Source organism: Sceloporus occidentalis, unplaced genomic scaffold (genome assembly GCF_023333645.1).
Source record: "Sceloporus occidentalis isolate IW3139 unplaced genomic scaffold, rSceOcc1.0.p SCAF_2, whole genome shotgun sequence".
Taxonomy (NCBI): domain Eukaryota; kingdom Metazoa; phylum Chordata; class Lepidosauria; order Squamata; family Phrynosomatidae; genus Sceloporus; species Sceloporus occidentalis.
Window position 1 is genome coordinate 146,190,251 of NW_028316982.1, and position 15,464 is coordinate 146,205,714.

Here is a 15,464-nt window from a genome sequence, read left to right on the forward strand (position 1 = left end):
AAAATTCTGTGGCCTGGAGGCTTGTCGCTCCTAGGATAAAAAGGTTTCTGCCATTCTTTGGAGGAATGCAAGATCCAGCAGAGGCTTCCAGCTTAATGAAGTGTGCAAGACTATAGTTTTCTCCAGTTTCCTTATCCTACATGTTTGCCTAGTTTAGAGGATCTCTCATTGCTTTTCAATACAGTAATCTGAGGAGAAATGCTTGGTGCTGAGAGGAGAAATGGAGGATAAAATCACCTTGCTAATCGCCCATTCCTCCAGTGCTAATAGAACTTTGCAAATTGCAAGTCTGTGTCCAGTGATATGATTTTGTGGTATGTGAAGGGTAAAGTCCCCAATTCAGCCCTCACCCCACTGAATGTTCTTGGCCAAGCTTACAGTCTCAGTTTTCATGGTAGGTCACATTCCTTACCTGTCCCATCATGTGCTGTAACATAGATCAGGCAAAGTATCAAAGATACTTCTGATACTTCAGAAGGCAAAAGATAAAGCAGGCACTGCTGGTAGTTCTTAGGGCAATTTTCAGTATATCTAACGTTTACTCTCATTTGTTTAACAATAATATTAGCCAATGATTCTCCTCCCTTGTTCTAAATCAGGGGTAGGCAAAGTGCAAACCACCACATGATGTTGGACTGCATCTCCCATCATTCCTCACCACTGGCTGTGCTGGCTAGGGCAGCTAGGATTTGCAGTTCAGTAGCATCTGAAGGGCCACACTCTGCCCTCAATATTTCTGAAATGAAAAGAAAGTTTAGGGTAGATAAGAGTAAGTTTTCCTGCACTGTAGAAGGATTGTGAACTCCATTTGGTTCTAGTGCTCAGAGTAAATTATTGGATTCAAGAATCTTTAATTCTAGATGTGTACTTTCTGTTACAGGATTCATTTGGTGGATCTCAGAGTTCTTGTACAAAAGACTAGAGAACTTATAAATCTGAAATCTTCTCACCCCAACATAGTATTGGGGCACTTGGAAAACTATTCAGCCAGAGTTGGTGAATGGACAGCCCTCCAGATGTCGATGGGCTGCAACTCCCATCTGTCCTGTCCAACAAAGCCAGTGGTGAGAGATGGCTGGAGCTGCAAGCCAGATTCATCTGGAAGGCCACCTGTTTCCTTATTGTTAATGGTGCTGGGGAAGATGCTACTGACCCATGTCTTTCAGTTCTTGTTTTACTTCTTTGGTGAGATATGGAGGGAACACAGGCAAAATTGCAGTCTAGGCAAGCTCTTTGATTAGAGTGCCATGAAACAAATATTGGATGTACTGGCATCCTTAAAAGATGAATCACACATGTGCTTATTGCCTACTGGCAATGGTTTCAAAGAGAACGTGATAATGTATGAAAAGCCTAGTGTTAACTCACAAACTTCCCAGGCTAAGCTTTTTACAGGGAATTTGAAAATTATAGGTATATTTAGATGAAAGAACCCCTCCCCCCAAGATGTGCAGGTGAAAGGGAAGCATAGCAGCTGTCAATCTATTGTGTAAATATTTTTGTGTCTTATTTTTTTGAAATAATGAATTTATTTTAATGCAGGCGTTTTGATTACCGCCCTAAAACAGATCCTTACTGCCAAGCCCTCTACACTTTCTGCCCAACTGGCTCTCCCATTCCAGTGATGAGCGACAAGGATGTCTTGGAGGTGTATCGATTGCAGGCTCCTGTCTGGGAATTCAAATATGGAGACCTCCTTGGTCATATGGTATGGTGACTTCTTCCCTCTCTCCCTTCTTCCCACACTGTGCCCCAACTAACATTAAAATCAAGAAGTATAATGTAGATGGAATGGCATAAATTCATTCATTCTGGGCCTAGCTAATATATTTAACTAGGTTAATGTATAGCAAGATTGATGTGTAATGTATTTAGGAAACCCCAATATGGCAACTTTGGAGTACTCTCTACAGGAGGTTTCTACATCTTTGATTTGTTTATTTTTTATCATTTCAAAACTTGATTAAAGAAGTACTTTTTAAAATTACACTACAGGGTTCACTTTTTAAATATTTTCTCCTAGCTAGCACTGTTTCCCATGTAAGCAAAGTTATGCTTTAAATTCTACAACAAAGACTTGCCATATAGGAAGTGAGAAATACCAGATGTCAAAATTGGGCTCAGGAAAGGAAGAAGCACTAGGGATCGTAGTGTAAGTACTGTTGGATAATGGAGCATACAAAAGAATTTCAGAAGAAAATCAGTCTGTGCTTTATAGATTATAGCAAAGTCTTTGAATGTGTAGATTATGAAAAACTATGGATTATTGTTAAAGAAATAGGTGTGCCACAACATTAAATTGTCCTGATGCATCACCTGTATTCAATACAAGAGGTCACCGTCAGGACAGAATACAAAGAAATTGAATGGTTTCCAGTTGGCAAGGCTGCATTTTATCACCTAGCTATTTAACTTGTATGCTGAACATATCATAAGTAGGATTAGCAGGATTAGACTCTTGAGAAAGATGGCATGAAAACTGGAGGGAAAGCAACAATTTTAGATATGCAGATAAAACCATACTACTAGTAGAAAATAGCAAAGACTTGGAACGATTACTGAAAAAAGTTAAAGAAGAAAGTGCAAAGGCAGGTTTTCAGTTGAACATTAAGAAAACAAAACTAATGACCACAGAGGATTTACATAACTTTATATAACTTTAAAGTGGATGATGAAAACATTGAAATAATTCAAGATTTTCCATACCTTGTCTCAGACATTAATCAAATTGTAGACTACAGACAGAAAATGAGAAGAAGGCTAGGAAGGGAAGCTATGAAGGAACTAAATATATATCATTGAATACCAATGGTAGAATTGTCCCTGCCATTATATTTCCAATTTATTGTTATAGTTGTGAAAGCAGGACAGTGAGAAAGCTGATAGAAAGAAAATTAGTTCATTGTGCTGAAGAAGAGTTCTATGGATACTGTGGACTGCTAAAAAGACAAACCAATAGGTCCTAGAGCAAATCAAGCTTGAACTCTCCCTAGAAACCGTGGCCTGTTACAGACTGCCAAAATAAAGCTACTTCGGGTCTCTTTGGAGGTATGCTGTTTAAATGATGCATGCATCCTAAGAACCTGGAAGCTGCACCAAAGCTGCACTCCAGTGCTTAGGAATGGAGTGTGGCTTTAGCACAACCTCCAGACTCTTAGGACCCATGCATCATTTAAACAGCATACCTCCAAAGAGACCCGAAGCAGCTTTATTTTGGCAGTCTGTAACAGGCCCAAGATGACTAAACTGCAGTTGTTGTATTTTGGACGTATCATGAGAAGAGATGACTCACTAGAAAAGACAATAATGCTTGGAAAGACAGAAGGCAGTAGGAAAAGTGTGTGCATGTGTGTGTTGTGTGCCTTAAGGTTGGTGCTGACTTATGGTGTCCTAAGACAAACCTATCATGGAGTTTTCTGGGCAAAAATTGTTCAGAGGGCATTTGCCTTTGCCTTCCTCTGAGGCTGAGAGTGTGTGACTTGCCCAAGGTCACCCAGTGGGTTTACATGGCTGAGGAGGGAATGAAACCCTGGTCTCCAGAGTTGTAGTCCAACATTCAAACCACTACATCAGTAGGAAAAGAGGGAGACCATATTCCAGAGTATAAATTCAAACAAGGATGCCACAGCCCTGAGTCTGCAAGAGCTGACTAGGGCTGTTGAGCATAAGGTGATGTGAAGGTCTATCATTTATAGGGCTGCCATTAGTCGAAGTTGCCTTGACAGCCATTAACAAGAAGCAATGTTTGTTCATGTGTTATAGTGATTCACCTCTTCCTCCTAGTTTGGGGTGGAGAACCTTTGACTCTCCAGATGTTTTGGGCTTACCAAATGGTCTAATTGCCTGACAATATAACAGATGTTTTGGATTTAACAAATGGTCTAATTGTCTGAAAACATAACAGATGTTTGGGACTTACCAAATGGTCTAATTGTGTAACAGGTGACTGGTTAGAGTGTTGAGCTCGGACTTGGGAAATCCAGGTGTAGGTCTCTAGTGAGTTATGAAATCCATTGGATGACTTTAGGCCAGTCACTTTCTGGCTCTGTCTGACCTACTTCACAGGGATGTTGTAAATATAAAGTGAGGAAGAAAACATATCTCCTTGAGGAAAAATGCAGGATATAAATAGAATGAATAAAAAAAATATTGCCTACATCATGGTTGGTTGTTTCCCTCTTTCAGAAAATCATGCACGATGCTGTTGGTTTCAAGAGCACTTTGTCCGGGAAGAACTACACAATGGAGTGGTATGAACTTTTCCAGCTAGGAAATTGTACATTTCCACATCTGCGACCAAACCTGACTGCACCTTTTTGGTGTAACCAAGGAGCTGCCTGCTTCTATGAAGGAATAGATGATGCCCACTGGAAAGAGAATGGGACATTGGTCCAGGTGACTACAGTTTCAGGTAAAAAAGCAACATTGCCATGGGTCTTGTTTATACAGTCTAGGATTTTAGGGTTTTGTTTTTTCTTATCATTGTCACAAGATAATATGCCTAAGTTTGTCTCTCTATTTACACAAAGAATAAATTTAAAGTGATTGTGTCCACAGTGCATGGGTAACTTACTAAAACTTATTATGTTTTCTGTGGAACTGAATAAAATAAATAATAATAATGTTTAAAAAAACTGAAAAGATTTCTTCCAGATTGCCTTTGGCTGTGTTTTCACCTTTAGAAAGCAGTTATTTCCTCCATAATATTTCAGTTCTGTACTATTTGCCTCACCTGCTCAGTAAAGAGTGAGCTGCTTTGATTTCTTGCCCTTCTGCACCACAGAAAACAGAAAGTTGCCCCCTTATTTTGTTTGTATTTTGAAATGACTCTTGATTTCACTAGATCTTCTTAGGCCAGGAATAGGAATTATGCAGATGTTTTTGGACTGCTGCTTCCAGCAACCCTAGCCAATATAGACAGTGGTGTGTAATGCATGGAGTTATAGCCAAAAAATAATTGGAGGGCCATAGAATTCCATTCAGGAGGACAAAGTTAACTATACTGTACAGTAGAGATGGGTGGCTCTTTGCAAATCTACACTTTCCCCCAGCCCTGGACACTGTAGCCAACAGGCATGAATTAAACTTCAAAAACATTTAAAGGATCTCATCTGCCCAAGAATTGCTTTATTTCTTTACTATTCTCTGTTTGCATTGTTAATTGCATCTTGGTAATTTTAACACTGGCCAAGCTTTAAGGCAGGGGTAGGCAACCTTTTTGAGCCAGAGGCCGGGTTGCTGTCCCTCAGACAACTGGGGGGCCGAAGCCAGGGGTGGAGCTTCCACCCTCTGGAGGCAGAGCCACATGCCAGGGGCGGAGCTTCCACCCTCCAGGGGCCAGGCCTCCTCCTCTTTGCCGGCCCCTGATGGGGCCCCAGGCCCTGTCAGAGGCCGGGAAAGAGCTGGCGGGGGCCGCCAGCTCTGGAGGCCTCCCCCTCTTTGCTGGCCCCTGACGGGGCCCCAGGCCCCGTCAGAGGCCAGCAAAAAAGCCAGTGGTGGCCACCAGCACTGGAGGCCTCCTCCTTTTTGCCGGCCCCTTTGCCGTCGCTGGGGCCCTCCAAGAGGGCTCCGGCCACTGCAACGGGTCTCCCAGAGGCCTGCTGCTGCCGCCAGAGCTCTGTAGCAGGGCCCTGGCCACCGCAGTGGGCCTCCTAGAGCCCGCCGCCAATGTCGGCGAAGTCTCGCGCCACCTTTCCTGTGGTCGCGCGAGACTTCACCTCTAGGCCGCCGCCATTTTGTTTCTCAAAATGGCGGTGAAGTCTTGCACAACCACGGGAAAGTTCGTGCTAGACTTCGCCGCCATTTTGAGAAATAAAAGGGCGACGACTGGAGCGGCGAAAAGCTGCAATCGGCGGCGGTGGCAGGTTTGAGCAGGGGCAGGCCGAAAGGCCTCTGTGGGCCGCATCCAGCCCACGGGCCGGAGGTTGCCGACCCCTGCTTTAAGGCCTACAGCAGTAGGAGACACTCTGCAGTCAATAATTGCAAATACATCCATTATTTACATGAGTATTTAGGCAGGAGGAAAGAAAGGTGAGTTAAGAGTTTTGACTCATCTCTTTTAACTTGTAAAAGAAAACAAGAGCATCTGCTTCCTTCCTGGCTTGCTTCCTAGAGCAGCCTGCATAGCTATTGGTTAAAAAGAAGACAGTCCCTGTACAAAGGTTTACCCTCTTAGAAACATGAAATAAAAGGAAAGAGGAAGGATGAGAAGAATATACAACATCAGGCACTAATTGTTAAGGTTGCACAGTGGATCCTATAATGTCCAGTGGGAATGGAAAGAGATCAAGGAGACAAGGACCTCAAAGGAGTTTGTCTCTTAGTACAATTAATGAAGTGGTCATTCCTCCCTCCCTCCCTCCCTCCCTCCCTCCCTCCCTTCTTTCCTTGCTTCTTTCTTTTGTCCCTTCTTCCTTCTTCCTTCCCTCCCTCCCTCCCTCCCTCCCTCCCCTCCCTCCCTCCCTTCTTTTTCTTTCTTTTCTTCCTTCTTCATTCCCTCCCTTCTTTCTTTCATTTTTCAAATCTTTGCTTCCTTGATTATTTATTTCCTCCCTCCCTCCCTTCCTTCTTTCCTTCCTTTCTTTCTGGAGGAGGAAGAGAAGGATGGGGAAAGAGACAGGGACACCCGCCCACCATGTTGTCCTCTTCCTCTACCAAGTCGTTTGCCTTTGAGTGGCCTACTGGTTTTGCCAGGCAGGCTGCCTTGCCGCTTTGTAGGTGAACAACTCGGCAGAGGAGGAAGAGGACAACATGGGTGGGTGTCCTTGTCTCTTTCCCCCATTGCTAGGCAGGCAGCCTTGTGAGGAGGAGGGGGGAGGACGGGGAAAAGAGACAAAGCAACCAGCCCACCGCATTGTCCTCCTCTTCTTCTGCCAAGTCGTTCATCTTTGAGTGGCATGGCTGCCTGCTTGGCAAAAACCCCAGGCTGCTTGAAGGTGAATGACATGGCAGAGGATGAGAAGGACAATGCGGTGAGTGGGTTGCCTTGTCTCTCTCCCCCTCCTCTGCCAAGTCATTTGCCTTTGAGTGGCCTGTGGCCTTTGCCAGGCGGGCAGCCTTGTGAGTATGAGGATCCCGAATCCCAGGCTGCCTGCCAAAGCACAGCAGCCTCCTCCTGCCCCCCCCCCCACCCAAACCAAGGGCCCAAGGCCAGATTTTAGGCCACCTGCCAAAAGCGCAGCAGCCTCCTCCTCCTCCTCCACTTCCATCCACACCCCAGTGAAGATCCTTAATGGCCCAAGCCCCTGCCTTCTCTCTCTCTTTTGCTGTCTTGCTCCCTGTTCTCTCTCTGCCCTCCCGGCTCTACTCTGCCACTTGCCCTGCAAAAAACTGCTCCCTCTGAGCCTGTCTGGCCAAAGGGGTGAGAAGGGCTGTAAGCCTGCCTCCAACAAAAGCTCTCCTGGGAGGGAGAGGCAAAGTCTGGGGGAAGAGTCCATTGCTCCCATCCTCCAAAGCTCCGTGTGATTGGGGAGGACTGGGAGCCAAGTTATCTTCCTCTTCCTGACCATTTGGCCCCGGGCCTCCAGAAATCCTTTGGCGGGCCGCATGCGGCTCCCCGGCCACATGTTGGACATCCCTGCCTTAATCCAATGAAATCTCAGAAAAAACTAAGGGTGTGTATGTGGTGTGTTTAAGTCAAAAGCTGCCCGGGGAGAACTGATGCTAGGAGAGACTATCAAGGACCCAATTTCTGGGGAATCTGAGGTTCAGGAGGAGAAGCAGTGAGAAAATTTAGAGGCCATTCATGCCATACCATCCATGGAATGGATCCCATGCTGAGAGAGGGCCTTTGATAATGGAGATTATATATAGCTATCCTTAAAAACAACAATTCATGAAGCTTTCTGCCTATTCATTATCAGGTTTTGTGTCCCTTATCCAAAATGTTTGGGACCAGAAGTGTTTTGGATTTTGGGTTGTTTTTTTAAAATTTTTATTTTGGCATACTTATAGTTGCATATACCTGATGTACATAATGAGATATCATGGAGTTGCATCCAAATCTAAACACAAAATCCATTTATATTTCATATGTACCTTATACACATAGACTGAAGGTAGTTTCATGCAATATTTGTAGTAACTGTGTGCATGAACCAAAGTGTGTGAACACTGAACCCTCAGGAAGCAAAGGTGTCACTATCTCAGCCACCCATGGAAAGAAGTTTGGTTTTTGGGATATCTTGGATCTCAGAATTCCAGATGAGGGAAACTCAACCTATATCAGGGGCATCACTAGGAGGCGTGAGGGTGTGTGGGACACACCACGTGGCACCCTAAGGGGAAGTGTCACCACTGCTCCCCAAACATTGCTTTTTCACATAAACGGGCTGTGGCAGTTGCCTTACCTCCCTTTAAAACATTGAAGAGATGATCTGAGTGGTGTGAGGCTCAGTGGGAGGGTTCTGTAGGGGAGGAGGTCAATGGAGGGGGTGACACCATGAGTTATTGCATCAGGTGACGCCAACCCTAGTGGTGCCACTGGCCTGTATGTCATGAGACTTGAGCTCTTCATGCCTTTGTTTTCATAAGCAACATTTCTCCCTCTCCTTCCTTGCTCTCTAATTTGAAGGGAAAGGGCGTGTGTCCTTATGGTCTGTGTCATATTGTGATGGATATGGAGGCATGCAGACTGTCTCCTCTCCTCCCCAACAAATAGTACAGAGGGTGTGAAAAGGCAGAAGATTATTTTTAGGAAAGATGGTGTGAAAATGCACATTGACAGGAGAGGAGAATAAGAACATAAGAAAAGCCATGCTCATCTGTTGTGGCCGGTCAGTTGCTTCTGGGAAGGCCACCACTAGGATGACCGCACCCTCCATCTTGTGCTCCCTGACAATGGATATACAGAAGCACAATGCCTGTGATCCTGGAGGTGATATGTAACTGTCCTGACTACTAGCCAGTGATGGCCCCATCCTCCATAAATATATCCAATCCCCTTTTAATGTTGACAGCTCTTAACTACATTTTGTGACAGTGAATTCCACATTTTAACTACCTACTGTGTGTGGAATGATTATTTGTCTTAGATCATTCATACCACCTGCTATATGTAGGCATTTTATTGAGCCTGTAAAAGTTTCACAGAGTTTGCACAGCTGACGTATAAGCCCCAGCCCAGTTAGTTAAAGAATTTTAACACAAGTTAAACACAGCTCTGTTGGAGCATGATAATTATAGGTAGTTCTGTTAAAATGCAGTACTCACATTGACCCATGGATAAGTTGACTCAGGTTTTTTGGGTCAATTTTTTGACTAAAATTTCTAGATGTATACATGAGTATATACACTAAACATTTAGAATCATAGAGTTGGAAGAGACCACATGGACCATCCAGTCCATGCAGGAAATCACGATCAAAGCATCCCCGACAGATGGCCATCCAGCCTCTGTTTAAAGACCTCTAAGGAAGGAGACTCCACTACACTGTCAAACAGCTCTTACTGTCAGGAAGTTCCTCCTAATGTTGAGGTGGAATCTCTTTTCCTGTAGCTTGCATCCATTGCTCCGGGTCCTAGTCTCTGGAGCTGCCAATAACAAGCTTGCTCCCTCCTCAATATGACATCCCTTCAAATATTTAAACAGGGCTATCATTTATAAGAGATGGCTGTATAATTTTCAAACCTAGGTGACTTGTACCTTGTAGAAAGAAATTGGGTGACTACAGAATAGGCTAGAGAAAAAAACATACCCACAAATTCCAGTTGGCATGACCTTCCCTGTGGCTCATCTAATCCTTTCTTGCCATTGAGCACCTGGTCATCTATTACTTTTGTGCCTGTAGATGTCTTTTTTCTTTGATGGCACCTTACTTGGCATCGCATGGAAAAATAATGAAAATCTATATGTATCTATATTTCAGATCCACTTTTTTGTACCATAGCCTACAGGGAACTGAGCAACAGGCCCAGCAAATTACTATCCTGGAAGGAACTGTTATTCACCCTAATTGAGTGACAACATCTTGCCAGGCTTGTTCTAAAATTATTACATGATCTTTGATTCATCTAAGTGTATGGCGTTAGTCTCAGTTGAAGAAACTGCTCATAGACAGAGCTGTGGGCATGGCTGCATGCATTCCAGTCCTTTCTGCAATTTCAGAACAACATATGCAACACAGAATTCAGCTCCTCAAGACTCTCAGCATGAATTTACATGTTTAAAAGACCTCTTCTGGTAGATAGGTGTTTGATTACTACCAGGTGTTGGTGCCAGTGAGAGTATAGGGTCTTCTAATTCATGAGAGATGTGAGCACTCTAAAGCGTATGAATTTCAATGCAAAATTATCACAGAAATATTGAAGCTCACTGTTCAGGAAATTGTACCCTGTGGTATCTTTTTGTTCTTATCTGTCTTTGTGGGTGTGAACAATTTGAATCATAAACCTGTAATTGTACTGTCGTTAGTTGTGGTTTGTTGTTGCTAGCTGCTTCAAGTCAACTTGGACGTATGGCAACCCTATGAATGAGAGTTCTCCAAGTCACCCTGTCATCAAGCGTTCTGCTCAGGTCTTACAGACTCAGGGCTGTGGCTTCCCTGATTGAGGCTATCTGTCTGAAATGTGGTCTTCCTCTTTTCCTACTTCTCTCAACCTTACCAAGCATTATCATCATTTCTAGTGAGTCATGTCTTCTCGTGATATGGCCAAAGTATGACAGCCTCTGTTTAGTCATCTTGGTTTCTAGGCAGAGTTCAGGCCTGATTTGTTCTAGCGCCCATTTATTTGTCTTTTTATCAGTCCATGGGATCAGTAAAATTCCTCTCCAGCTCCACATCTCAAATGAGTTCAATCTTGAACTACTTCAATGTCTTCATATCTGTTCTAAAGTTATGTAATCCTCTATAGTCACTATTTTTGTTTTCTTAAAGATGAGCTGTAAACTTGATTGTGGTATGCTAAACGATTGCTAATAGTTGTAAAAACCTGGAGAGACTTAATTAACACTTTGGATAAGTTAGATACTGTATGTTGTCCAGAAAATGGGACATGAAAATAAACCCTTGAAAGGTTTAGAATTGAAATGTATTGAAATGATATCTCCTTTTCTTATGTAAACCAAGCCAGACACACATAGTCCTCATCCCACCTATTCTAGTTTTTGGGAAATGAGTTTTCTCATTTATGACTATGCCTTAATTTTTCTTTTGCAGTAGGAGTAAATTTTATTATATCTTTGTACAGATGGACAGTGTGAACTTTTTAGTAAGGCTCATCTGTTTACAATTGAGAATTTTTATCCTTATGATATTTTATTGTTATATTTTATGTTGTAATCCACCTTGATTCCCTTGGGAAAAGGCAGAATATTAATGAATTATATTATGATTATGATTATTATCTTAATAGTTTTTAAAAAGGGAGATTATGTGCTCAAGTCGATGAATAACCAAAATCAAAGTAAATACGTTGAATGCATAGAAGCATTGAACTAAATATAATTTTGATCCCAACTAGAATAGACCTACTGAAATCAATGAAGCTTTAATGTCCGATTCCTATTCATTTTAATGTGTCTATTCAAATTCAAACTAAAATACAATTTAGGTCATAGCAATTAATACTATTTGTTTATTTTGTGAAGTCTGCATTTTCTGGCCTGCAGATTTTTGGCTCAGAAAACATACTATACAAATCTAAGCAGAGTAATGTAGTTATTTTTGCTTTCTTACAGGAACAATATTTAATGAAATGGCAAAGTGGGTGAAATATGACAATGACACTGGCATTTACTACGAGACATGGACCGTCAAAGATAGCCCGGATGAAAATGCTAGAGCGTGGTTTGAGCCTTACGAATGCGCCAAGTTTGTACAACGGACATATCAAAAACTGGCTGAACTTGGGGCCATCTTCAAGAAGATACAAACTAATTACACCACCATTACCCTCTTTAGTGGAGAGCCCACTTGTTTGGGGAATGAAACAACTATATTTGGGCAACATGGAAACAAAACACTAGCTGTTGCTATTAGGAACTTCTACTTTCCATTTGAACCTGTTCATTCACTCAAAGAATTCTTCATAAACCTCTTGAGAATATTTGACAAAGTGGTTTTGGACCATCAGTTTTACCTCTTTTACAATCTAGACTATTGGTTTTTGCCCATGAAGTATCCTTACGTGAAAATAGCCTATGAAGAAACCCCATTGCCTGTCTCAAATGCCACAAAGTTTAGGCATGATGTTTAACCTGCAAGTGTTAGTACCTCATTTTGCTGAAGATAGGCCATGAAATTCTTTCAGGGTGATGTGGAAAGCAGCAATTGTAGGCATCTGGATTTCTATCAGTACTGGAATAATTCTCGGACAAGTTGAATTCATGTGAACTAAACTGTCTTACCTCATGTTGAAGGAGAACATGAGGGGTTTTTTTAAACACAATTTGTACTTGCCCCATTTTTTTTCTAAATATTCTTTGGGATAAACTCCCTGGAATCAATTTTTGGTGGGTGGTGTACAAAAAATAAAATTCACATGTTTTTGATAGGTGTACTTCATCAAGACATGGTCCTGTGCCTCTTTATATGAGAATACTGCAGTCGTTCCCAGTCTGGTAGACTGCAGATATGGCAGATAACACCCATTCTCCCTAACAAGCATGGCCATACTGGTTGCATTTAAATCCAGGATGGCAGTCTTCTGAACTGATGATTTTCCACATGTTGACAAGTTTCTGTTTTCATTTTAGCCCATTTCCTACTCTAATCCTGTAGGTCTACAAGAGCATTCAGTCAGCTGAGAAAGTCAGAACAAAGATGGCATATCTCAGTATGTTGAAACAGTGACTTTCAAGTGGTGTATCATTGAAAATAATAGTGACAATCATGTAGTCAGGGGTGTTCAAAGTGTGGCACAAAAAAGTTGTTTTTTGAACCCCTTGATCATTCCAGACTTTCAGAACTGCTCTTCTGACCAAAAACGGGTGAATTGCATCTCTTGGAAGCCTAGAGGAGCAGTAATTCTTACTTTAAATAAATTGCAGCCCTCCTCTCCCATTTTAACATGAAATACCTGCTTTCAAAGCCAGTGATGGATATACAGACCTCTTGGGTGTCTTTCCCCCCCTCCTTTGGCAGTGTGTGTAGCATTCAGAAGGTTTCAAGAACAGAAAACTAGTCCCCAGATCAGCTGTAGTTGCCACTCCAATGTAAATGAAAAACCTAAAGAAGTTTTGTCTCTGTAGTAGAAGATGGACTGGTTTATCTCACTAATATTATTTAGGGACCACAGTTATTAGAATTCATAACTGAAGGTGTGTGGCTGTTAGGAATCTATATTTGGAATATCATGCACTGGGGATGTAAGCCTTCTTAAGATGTTCTGCATTGGATACATACATAGTGCCACAATCTTACCTTAGAATGACTGGGCAGCAAACCAAATAGCTATGAAATGTGGGTAGATGCACAATGTAAAGTTTGAGCATCTCTTGCAGGTATAAAATATTGGCCCCACATCTGGTTTCCCACTTCCTAGTTGAAGAAAACGTGATGGCTAAAGGCTAAGACTCTTGCCAGAAACACACTGATTCTTAGGAGAAGAGTAATTGGTTCTTAGATAGCTGAGCCATGTGAACTGGCTTTAGAGGAGAAAGCCACAAGTGCTGTTGCCATAGGATTGCTCACTGCACAAGGCAATACTGTGGCAGCTGCCCAGCCAGTCCCATTTCTGCTCTCAACCCAGGGGGTAATTACTCACCGTAGGCACCCAGATGAGTCACAAGTACTGAATTACTAGGCTTTTGCAACCTTTCATTTTAAAAACGTTTTTCCTGTTGACTGCCAACCATTTTTTGCCGTCACTGGAATTGTTTTTCATGCTAGTATCAATGAATTGACTTCTACGGTATTATCTTTTGTGCCATAAACCTGAAAATAAATGTCAGTTGCTTACTTTTAAGAACCAACTTCTTGTTTATTAAATTTTGTATAATTTGGGTTTTTTATAAACAGGCATTTACATTTAATGTGTGTTTCACACACGCCTTTATTGCACTATTAACTCTTTCAGGTGAAAAGTCCCCTGCACATGACTCTTCTCACTTAACTATCTCTGGGGCTCGTTTTCTCTGCATAAAAAGGGGCAATGAGCTCTCTGATCATATCATATATCACTAGCTGGTTGTTTTACATACTGTACATAGTGTCAAATTGATGTAAGAATTCACTTGATTTAAGCCTGCTCTCGGGTCTAATCGTGTGATCACTGCATGTTGATCTTCCCATCATTACATGCAACAGGCAGAGTGAAGATCACTATCCCATCCTCTGCTTTGGGCAAAACAGATGGGCTGGCTTTCAGACACTGGGGCAGCGTGTGACATGTAAATGCCATGCTGCTGCAGCATCTTCATGCCACCCACGTCTGGGTGGCTGCTCAACTTCCAAGCAGCATGGGAGCACGTGGCATATAAACGCCATGCTGCCAAGCTGCCTGGACTGTTCCTGCTTATTGTTGGCTTTGAAGAAAGAAGTGTGCCTCTTTTGATTGCTTCAATATAAGTTTTTTAAAAAAATTAACAAGGCTGCCATCAAATTTGTATGACTTAGACCACAGGATATAGTTTAACCACTAGGCAGTGAGAACATATGTGAAAGATGAGTTTATGCTACCTTGATCTGGGACTTTATTCTGTGATGGATTATTTCCTCCAAGATATGGTAAAACTATCCAGTTTGGCTTCAGATGATTTAGTGTCTATGTGGTTTGGGTCCAGGTTACGTACAGGATTGCTTCGCCCCATATAATCCTGTCTATACACTCTGGCGGGCATTTACTCCAATCAGCCAGGACTACATTGGCAACTGTCAGCTGGAGGACCTTTTCTTCAGCCACCCCATGACTATTCTACAACTTGCTGGAACAGATTCAGCAGCTGAACACACTGTATGAACTTAAAACAGCATTAAAGACCAATCTCTTCCAGAAGCCTTATCTATATGGTTTTAAAATAAATTATGAAGTTTAAAAGATGGGTTGATTGTTTTAATGTGTTTATTGTTTGTTGTTGTGTACTTTCAAGATGTTTCCGATATAGGACGAGCCTAAGGCAAACCTATAATGGGTTTTTCTTGGTACGTTTCTTCAGAGAGGGTTTGCCATTGCCATCCTCATACTCTCTCAACCTCAGGTCACCCAGTGGGTTTCATGGCCAAGCCAGGAATTGAACCCTGGTCTCCAGGACCTATTACAAACTCATAAAAACACCCTCCTTGTGCTCATTATTCCAAACTGTTATGTGGGAGAGGTTTTTCTCAGCTCTGATGTAATTTAATCAACTTTTGGTTGGAAGGGCAACAATTTAAGAAACTGGGTCAACTCATTGTGAAAGGTCTTCCCACATCTACAGTCTTATAACCTAAGCAACAAAAAGGCGAGCAGTCACACTACTTAATCTATATCGGCTATCACAATAGTATTTTTTGTAATATACAAACATAAAGTCATGGAAACAACAG

The 15,464-nt window shown here is 42.3% G+C and overlaps 1 protein-coding gene across 2 annotated transcripts in view; it reads left to right on the forward strand.

Annotated features, from left to right (window-relative positions):
- Nucleotides 1-14,978, forward strand: part of CLN5 (CLN5 lysosomal BMP synthase) — a 105,372-nt gene extending 90,394 nt beyond the window's left edge. Inside the window, exons 3-5 of one of the 2 annotated variants that reach the window (XM_089511140.1) lie at nucleotides 1,569-1,708; nucleotides 4,186-4,411; nucleotides 11,678-14,978. In XM_089511140.1, the coding sequence (XP_089367266.1) occupies nucleotides 1,625-1,708; nucleotides 4,186-4,411; nucleotides 11,678-12,195 (828 nt within the window). In that variant the 5' untranslated portion in view covers nucleotides 1,569-1,624 and the 3' untranslated portion in view covers nucleotides 12,196-14,978. Of the gene's footprint in view, nucleotides 1-1,542; nucleotides 1,709-4,185; nucleotides 4,412-11,677 lie in introns of both variants that reach the window. The other variant, XM_089511139.1, reaches the window with a different exon arrangement.
- The last annotated feature ends 486 nt before the right edge of the window (nucleotides 14,979-15,464 follow it).